This window comes from Zophobas morio, unplaced genomic scaffold (genome assembly GCF_036711695.1).
Source record: "Zophobas morio isolate AGI-343-1 ecotype UQ-CSIRO unplaced genomic scaffold, CSIRO_AGI_Zmor_V1 ptg000011l, whole genome shotgun sequence".
NCBI lineage: Eukaryota > Metazoa > Arthropoda > Insecta > Coleoptera > Tenebrionidae > Zophobas > Zophobas morio.
The window spans coordinates 18,411,498-18,420,202 of NW_026972116.1; the positions used below are offsets into that span (position 1 = coordinate 18,411,498).

The 8,705-nt window shown below is 34.6% G+C and overlaps 1 protein-coding gene across 1 annotated transcript; it reads left to right on the forward strand.

The window, feature by feature from the left end:
• Positions 1 to 341: 341 nt before the first annotated feature.
• On the forward strand, positions 342 to 2,075 carry LOC135126545 (cytochrome P450 4c3-like). The gene is made up of 6 exons (XM_064052576.1): positions 342 to 510; positions 563 to 672; positions 723 to 813; positions 864 to 1,049; positions 1,098 to 1,516; positions 1,563 to 2,075. The coding sequence occupies exons 3-6, from the start codon at positions 747 to 749 to the stop codon at positions 2,073 to 2,075; spliced, it is 1,185 nt and encodes a 394-aa protein (XP_063908646.1). The 5' UTR covers positions 342 to 510; positions 563 to 672; positions 723 to 746.
• Positions 2,076 to 8,705: the final 6,630 nt, after the last annotated feature.

Below are 8,705 nucleotides of genomic sequence, written 5' to 3' on the forward strand. Positions count from 1 at the left end.
TGGATACCACAGTTCGTTCGTCGATATGACGTTTTGGAAACGAATCCAAGGAGGATTTCATTCGCATAAAAATTAAACTTGTGGTGATTTCAAGTGTAAATGTTTAATGAGAAACGTTTCGATACTCAAATTTTCTCTAAACTTGTAAAATTTATACAATATCATCGATTTCACCAATTTATGCCCCCATTCTCGGAAATTTTACTACAACGTAAAAGGATTTAAAAATGTATCCTATTTTTGTCACTGTAAGATTGCAACTTGTAAAAACATGATAAGAATTATGCACTTTGACATGTTTCGATAAGTTTATAAATACAGTATGCGTTAATAGTATTACAGACATGATTGTATTGAGTGTAGTAGCATTTTGTTCCCTCGCAATAAGCTTCTACTTTTTAGCAAAAATTAACGAAATATTGAGTCATCGTAAACAACTTAGTAAAATTACCGGACCTAATGCTAAAAATGTTGTTGTTGGTAGCATCGCCCATCTGTTCACATCACCAGGTATAAGTTATAATTACACTTTAAATACTTATTTAATAATAAACAATTTTAGAGGAGATTTTTAAAAAATATCGAACATAGGCAAATTTGTATTATCCTATTTACAGACTGACGGTTCTTCACTTGGGTGTGCCGTGTATATTACATCCGGATGATTTTGAGGTAATCTGAAAAAGGGTAAAAGTTGAGCTCAAATATTTTTATTTTAATAGATCGTCCTATCAAATTCACAACATATGGAAAAAAGTGAAGTCTATAACGTTTTCCATGCTTGGTTAGGTACTGGTCTTCTTACTAGTACTGGTAATAACTAAAATTAGTTAATTTATCTATTTATCTATATATTTATCTAGGCCAAAAGTGGTTCATCAGAAGAAAGATTTTAACCCCGGCTTTCCATTTCAACATATTGCAAGAGTTTGTTGACGTTTTTAATAAACACACAGACAATTTAGTACAAACCTTGAAAGAACACAATCACCCAGATTACGTTCTTGTTGACAAACACATCGCCCATTTTACACTGAAAACTCTGGCAGGTAAAATTCGACTTTCCTAAAAACACTTTACTTTATTTTAAATTGAAGAAACTGCAATAGGAACAGACCTGAAATTTGCCACTCAGAAAGAAAGAAGCTACAGACAAGCGGTCATAGATATGGCGGACATTCTGGCTTATCGAATGACACGTCCTTGGTTCGTCAACAACTTTGTCAATTTGTTTAGCCCGAAATATTTCAAAGAGAGAAAAACAATCAAGACCTTGCACGCCTTCACTCGCAGTGTCATAACTGACCGAGAAAAAAAAATCAAAAATTTTGATCTTCACGGAAAAAGACGACTTGCAATGTTGGATTTGCTTTTAACTGCCAAAAATGTGGAGGGAATTATCGATGACGGGGGAATCCGTGAAGAAGTGGATACGTTTATGCTCGAAGGACACGACACCACTTCGGTGGTTTTAGGGTTTGCGTTAATGCTGATAGCTTGTAATAAACACGTCCAAGTAAAATCAATGAAGGGAGACTTCCTCGAGTAAACTGGTTTTTCAGGAATTAATCCTTGACGAAATTGTGGACGTCATGGGGGAGTTGAGGAAGAAACCGACTTTCAACGATCTTCAAAAACTGAAATATTTAGAGAGAGTTATTAAAGAAGCTCTGAGGATGTATCCAAGTGTTCCTTATATTTCGAGGAAACTAGGAGACGATTTAGTGACTGCTACTGGCTACAAATTATCTAAAGGGACAATTACACACTTACACATTTATGATTTGCACCACAATCCGGAATATTTTCCAAATCCGGAAAAATTTGACCCTGATAGATTTTCACCGGAGACTTCCAAAAGCAGACACCCTTTTGCGTATTTACCTTTCAGTGCAGGTTCTAGAAATTGCATCGGTCAAAAATTTGCCATGTTGGAGCTGAAAGCAGTTATAAGTGGAACTTTAGCTAACTTTGTTTTAGAACCGGTGGATACTCCAGAGACCGTAGTGCTTATTATGGATTTTGTGTTACGAGCTAAAGATGGAATTAAAATTAAATTTGTAGCTCGGATTTAAAAAAAATATATATAAAAAATTAGCCATTCATTTTTGTGAATTTAATAGTCCCAATATTCCGAATTTTCCGTTACGAATGTGTGTAATTCGTGACAAAAAAAAGCTTCATTGTCTTGATTTATAAATATTTTTTCTCTGTATTTATCTTTCTGATTGTTATTTAATTATTTATAACCCAGTAGAAAAACGGCCATTAATTACGTTCCGCTCTCGAAAATTTAGATGTGAAATAAGTATGACATGAGGGTATTTTTTAATTGGATCAGTGACCGCACACTCCCGAGGTAGCACACCCTCTTCAGTTCATTTAACCGTCGATCGAAGTTTCATTCATATTTAATTTGTCTTTTCTGACGTAACCTTAGCCACAGTCGGGAAACCAAGGTCAGGGCTTTCCGTCCCCATAACCGTAAATCTGTATGAAGCTCATGACTTCGTAAGTTCTCTTTGTGCTTGTATACGTTTTGCCATTTTTGTCAAATTAGAAACTATCTCTGAAAAATTAAATAAAGTCGATAAAAGTTGACGATTTCAACTTCAATAAATCGTTCTACCCAGCGTAAGCGAGTACTTCCGCGATAACGTAATCGAAATTTATTATCAAAAAGGGTTATAAACCAGCAATCATCGATTTGTTACGCAGACACAGATATGTACGTTTATGGTTTGTAAACGGCTTCATTGATTTACTGAATTCGAAGCATTTCAAAGTAGACAGAACAGCAATAAAAATTCTGGGCACTTTTAAACCAACTGGACGTGAAAGAAGCTAAAAAATTGATTTCAGTTTCTATAACGATTAAGTTTATAGTGAAAAAGAGACGTGAGTGACGAAACTAATATCAATGGAGGAATACGTGAAGAAATGGACACTTTTATTTTTGAAGCGTACGACACTGTGTCTGGTTTTAACGCGTCGTTTGATGCTCATCGTTTGGAAAAATAAATGTTCAAGAAATTGTTGTGGAATAATGTAACTTGTAAAGCGTAACCATTACTTTTTTTTGTGAAATCTAAGACTGCATTATAACTCAAGTAGCTAAAATCACGTCAACAGAGTTATTTTATCATTATTTTTCTATCACAAATGTTCAACTGTGCATAAAAACTACTTTATGTGGAACAGTGAAAATAACGTTTGATCAATTATGAACGAAAAGAAATCTCACTGAAATGATACAATTAAACAAAAGCTAACAAGCTTGACTGCGTTATGCAAAAAAAATATGTTCGTATGTAAACACTAATAATGGAAACACAGTGACGCAAATCGAACCATTTGAAACCCTTGCAAAACTTTGTATATTTTTTTTTTGTTAACAAATCGTCATAAAGATGGTTTCCCAGTTTTTTACATGATCTTAGAATTACAAACGTTCTTCTCATGCAACTTTCGATTTTGGGCACCTTAACGATGAAGCATACATCGAGTTTTGTTCTGGTACCGATTAGACGATTTGAATTTTGATTGAAAAATATTTATCAGATATATACATTTTTGTATTTTATTTCCGTCAAGAAATATGGCGTATAACTCGAAAACATCGGGTCAGATCAGGTTATATTGTCAGATCAAGTCAGATCAGGTCAGGTGAGGTCAGGTTAAATCAGGTCAAGTCAGGTCGAGTTCAGTAAGAGCAGAGCAGGTCAAGTCAGGTCAAATCATATAAGTATATCAAAAATTGAAAAATGTAAGGGTGGATTAAAATGAGAGAACTTACAACCATCTTTCTGCAGTTCAACTCATAAAATCCACTATTAAGCACTGATAAGAAAATTAACTGAAATTTATTATGTACGATCTAATTAACTGTTACTTAATTTAGTGGAATCGAATATGACGACCATTAGTAGTCAGTCCACATCTTATTTTTGAACTAAAAAAGTCACTTATCCCTTGGACCAAAAAAGAAGACAAGAAAATGACAAAAAATATTTTGATTGCCGATTTATCAAGTTTGCAGTTTTAAAGTTAAATTGTAAAATCACGACGGATTCATGAGTTACAAGTCCAGCAGTTTGTTATTTTATAAAATTTAAATAGCATTTACTATAGAGAATTTTGAGGTGACGTCATCAAATTGTTGGTGGGGACGTTTGGACAAATTTTTGTTAGCGCTTTATCGTTTTCACTATATTCCTAAAATACGTATAAAATTTGACAACAATCAGTCTCGTAGTTTCGGAGGTCCTCTGTTAATAAAACCGACGCAGACAGAGGGTAGACGATAGAGAGGCAAACGAAAACGGAAAACCTACGGTTTCATATTTTAGGGACAGAAAAGGTCGAGAAAACGTGAAAGTAGCCATTCACCGGATGGCTCCTATTACAATCCTTCCCCATCTTTTACGCTCGGGAAGTAAAAGTCGACACAAGAGCGGAGGGGTGGGTGGGTGGGGCTAATTTTTAATTTATTGGATTCTAATACGATGGCTGTTATTATTTTTGAACTAAAAAAATCACTTATTAAAAAGGAGAGGGGTGGGACCAAAAAAATACAACAATTTTAGATTTTACAGCTTCAAAGTTAGGTTGTAAAATGTAAAATTGTTGTAAAATCACGACGGATTCATGAGTCACAAATACAGGAGTATGTTATTTTATAATATTTAAATAGCATTTACTATGGAGAATATTAAGGTGGCGGCATCAAATTGTTGGCGGGGACGTGTAGACAAATTTTGGTTAGCGCTTTATCATCTTCACGATATTCCTACAATACGTACAAAATTTGACAACAATCAGTCCAGTAGTTTCGGAGGTCCTCTGTTTAATAAAAACCGACACAGACGATAGACGGTAGACGATAGAGAGGTACACTAAAACGGGACACCAACTGTTTCATAGTCTTGGGGTACGAAAGGTCGAGAAAACTTGAAAGTAGCCATTCACAGGGGGGATGTTCCTATTACAATCCTTCCTCATTGTTCACATTCAGAAAGAAAACATCGCCACAAGAGAGGAGGGGTGGGTGGGTGGGGTTAATTTTTAATTTTGTTGGAATCTAACATGATGGCCATTAATAGTCCACTTTGTATTTTTGAACTAAAAAAATCATGGATTGGGGTGCTACCAAAAAGAATGTCTACAAAATTACAAAAAATGCGATATTCTGATTAACGATGAAATAAATAATAAAATAACTTGTAGATTAAAAAATTGATTAAATTTTATTTTGACAGAACTTTCCTCGCCCCTGAAGTAACGAGTGTTCAATTCAAAAATCAGTCAAAGCAGGCGTTGGATTTGCAGCGGTTGAATATGTGACAGAAACAGTTTATTAAAATGAGTGATTTTTCAATTGAACACCCGTCACGATAAAACATATCCAGTTTTTTTGAAAAGTGATAAAACTTTATTTTCCCAATTTATTTTTTGAGTCACCCTGTATAAATATGTCTAAAAATATGATAAATCGCAAGTTAGACTCATTATATTTTGCACCTTTTTGGACTGGACTGATTCGGCAAAACTTTGAAGAGACGTCATCAATTTTTTGGAGGTGGGGCACAATCGAAATGATTTTGATTAACGATTCACCGCGCATACAATTACCTTAAAACCTTTACAATATTTCAGAGCATTCGATTTTGCAATTTAAATTGTAAAATGTTATTATCAAACTTTGATTTTTTTCTCAAAAATCTGGATGTGTGGGTTAAAAACTCAACATGGATTCATTAACTATATCTGTAGGAGTATGTTATTTTAAAATTTAGTTGGCGTTTACCATCTGCATACATGAAATTCCTAATATATATACAAAATTTGACATCAATGGGTCTAGTAGTTTCGGAGATTATCTGTCTAATAAAAATCCGGACAGACGACAGACAAACATACAGATGGAAACAGGAGAACGATGTTTTCGTATTCTGGGGGTCATGAAACGTCGAGAAAATATGAAAGTTGTCCAATGGATCCGATTACAAAACTTCGTTAGCTTACGCTCGGGAAGTAAAAAAATGAAAATATCTAAACCCCATAAATTAAAAAATATAATTCCACTGACAGTTTAAGAAAAAAATGTCGCTAAAGATAATCGAACCCACAACTTTCGTGTTGTGAGCTGGACACATTAAAAAAAAATCTGGAAACCTAGGGGGAGAACTCAAAGCGGATTCATAAAGAATAAGTAGCGGAGTATGTTATTTACCACAGTTACTGCGCATAATTTTGATGTGACGCCATTAGAGTGTTGGTGGAGAAGATTGAACAAATTTTGATTAGCGCGTTTTACCATCCACACAATATTTCCAATATCCATATAAAATTTAACAACCATGGATCAGATAATTCTGAATTTCAATAAAAATCGAGACAGACGACAGACAGACGGAAACGTCGAGAAAACATAAAAGTAGCCGTTCGCCGGATGAACCCGTAGGTTCTTCTAGATCACTCAATAATCTGTGGTAGATTTCTTGACAACAAAGAGTAAATAGTGAACAAATTTATAAACTAGGGATTCACAAATTTTATGGGAAGTGGTACACAATAACAATGAAATAATAAGGTAAATATTTAACAACTAAATTATCTGAAAATTGCTACTTAATAAGAAACGCATTGTCTAGATAAAATTATATAATAGAAATGAGTTTATTTAGCAATATTGTAAATTTAATCGTGGCACTACTTATTTTACAATTGCTGCTCGAAACTATGTTGTTGCGTAAAATGAATATTATTAACACGAGCGATAATCATTCGAACTGTGTTTTCACAATCAATCATCATTTGGTGATTAGGCAGAAAAAACCATGTCAAAATTATCGTATTATTGTGAAAAGTAAGTCTAAGAGTTTCCCATAAACCGTGATAACCAAAACATACATTAATTTAATTTAATTTTATAGAAAAAAATCTCACATTATTTTGTTGAAGCAACTAATAACTAATTTAGCTTGAGAAAACTTTATACACTCTATACGATCAAAAACTGCGAGATAAATAGAAAAAAATCTTTGTTAAACAAAGTTATTTCAGCATTTAATCGTCGAGAGTTCACGTCCGTTGTGGGAAAGTTGAGTCAAGAACCAACAGACGATGACACTCAAAAGATGAAATACTTGATTACAACTTTAAATGAAGTTCCAAGAATGTTTCCAAGTGTCTCTTATTTCTAGACAAATAAAAGAAAACGTAGTCAGTCTAGTTCCAATTATAAAAACTCGTCTTGACAGATTTTCACCAGAGAATTCCAAAGTTGGCTTATTTAATTATCTTAGAGTGATAACTTTGAAAATAAATGTTTCTGCTACGTTGAAACTGAAATAGCCACATCTGGAATTGCGGGCAACTGTCTTGTTTTAAGAACTAAAAACGTGACTACTTAATTTTATTTAAAACTTGCTTTAAAAAAAATTGGACTCTGTTTTTTTTTTAGTTTGGCTAATACTGTTAATCATGCTCTGTGGTTTGATTAAAACTTTTTCCAAACTTGCACCTGTAAATATCAACACGCCAGGGTAAATTATGACAAAGTAGGTATTCATAATTAATGTTTACCCCTGCGTAGCACTGACACTCGGCAAATGCACTAATTGGAAGCTGTATTGACACAAGCCCCAGATCATGTCACAGCGCAATTAACAATCTCTTATCCGTCGATAACAACTCCAGATTTGGTCAAACGTGCAATTCAAAAGTTGATTGTGCCTCCCAGAAGACCGCCGTAATTTTTCATTCGAAAATTTGCGCAAACCCGCAACCAATAAGATCCATAAATCAAATATAAAAGTCGGATTCGCGCTTAATGGGTTTCCGGATCTTGGATTTTTTCCGAGTTACATCGGAATGGTAGCGTTCAAAGTTAAGCTGTTTGAAAGTTGAACATTCGTCAAGTGACCTTTTTGTGAACTTTGTGCTGGCCGACGATCGAAGTCTGGATGGGCGGAGTTCGGCAGGAAAGGGCGGATCCTGCAGGAGGCGGTTAAACGGGTGTGACTTCGAGCAGGATCAATACCTGGCCCAAAGTTTGTGTTATTTTTACAGGTAGCTAATAAGCCCGAACGTGCACTTAATGTATTTGTCCCTTTTTAATTATGGGACCGAATGTTGATTTATTAGTTTTTGTTTTGTTGTTTTGGAGAAGTAATTAACCGGGTTTGACGAGACGAGCGAAATTTTCTGTTTCGGTAGCTGGATCGATTTTTCGGAAAAAAGGATAATCGGGACGACGGAGAGCGAGAATTGCATAAATTATACAAAACAGCTTCGTTTAATTAATTTTCATAATCAAAGCTTTGTGCTGAAGACTGGGTGCCGATGGTTCTAAATTATGGAGGTGGATAAATCTCGGATAGTCTTGGTTGAGAAAAGCATCAATGAAATGCGAACTGTGTTGTTTGGTGTGAGAAGTTCATATGCTGCATTGTGTCAAGTTCACGTAGTATCAGTGGAAGCAATCTCTGTTTGTTATCATGGATACAGAGCACGTCATACAGAAGTGGATAAGACACTTTACAACTTCAATTCAGCTCCATCGAAAGAAAAAATTCATGAGGTGACACTTTTTAAAGGAGAAGGAACTTTTTACCACCGCGCAAACGGAATTATGTCTGAGTTATAAAGAAGCAGTTTGCCAGGCAGGATAAAGTTTATTTCAAGTACGAGTACATGCAGAC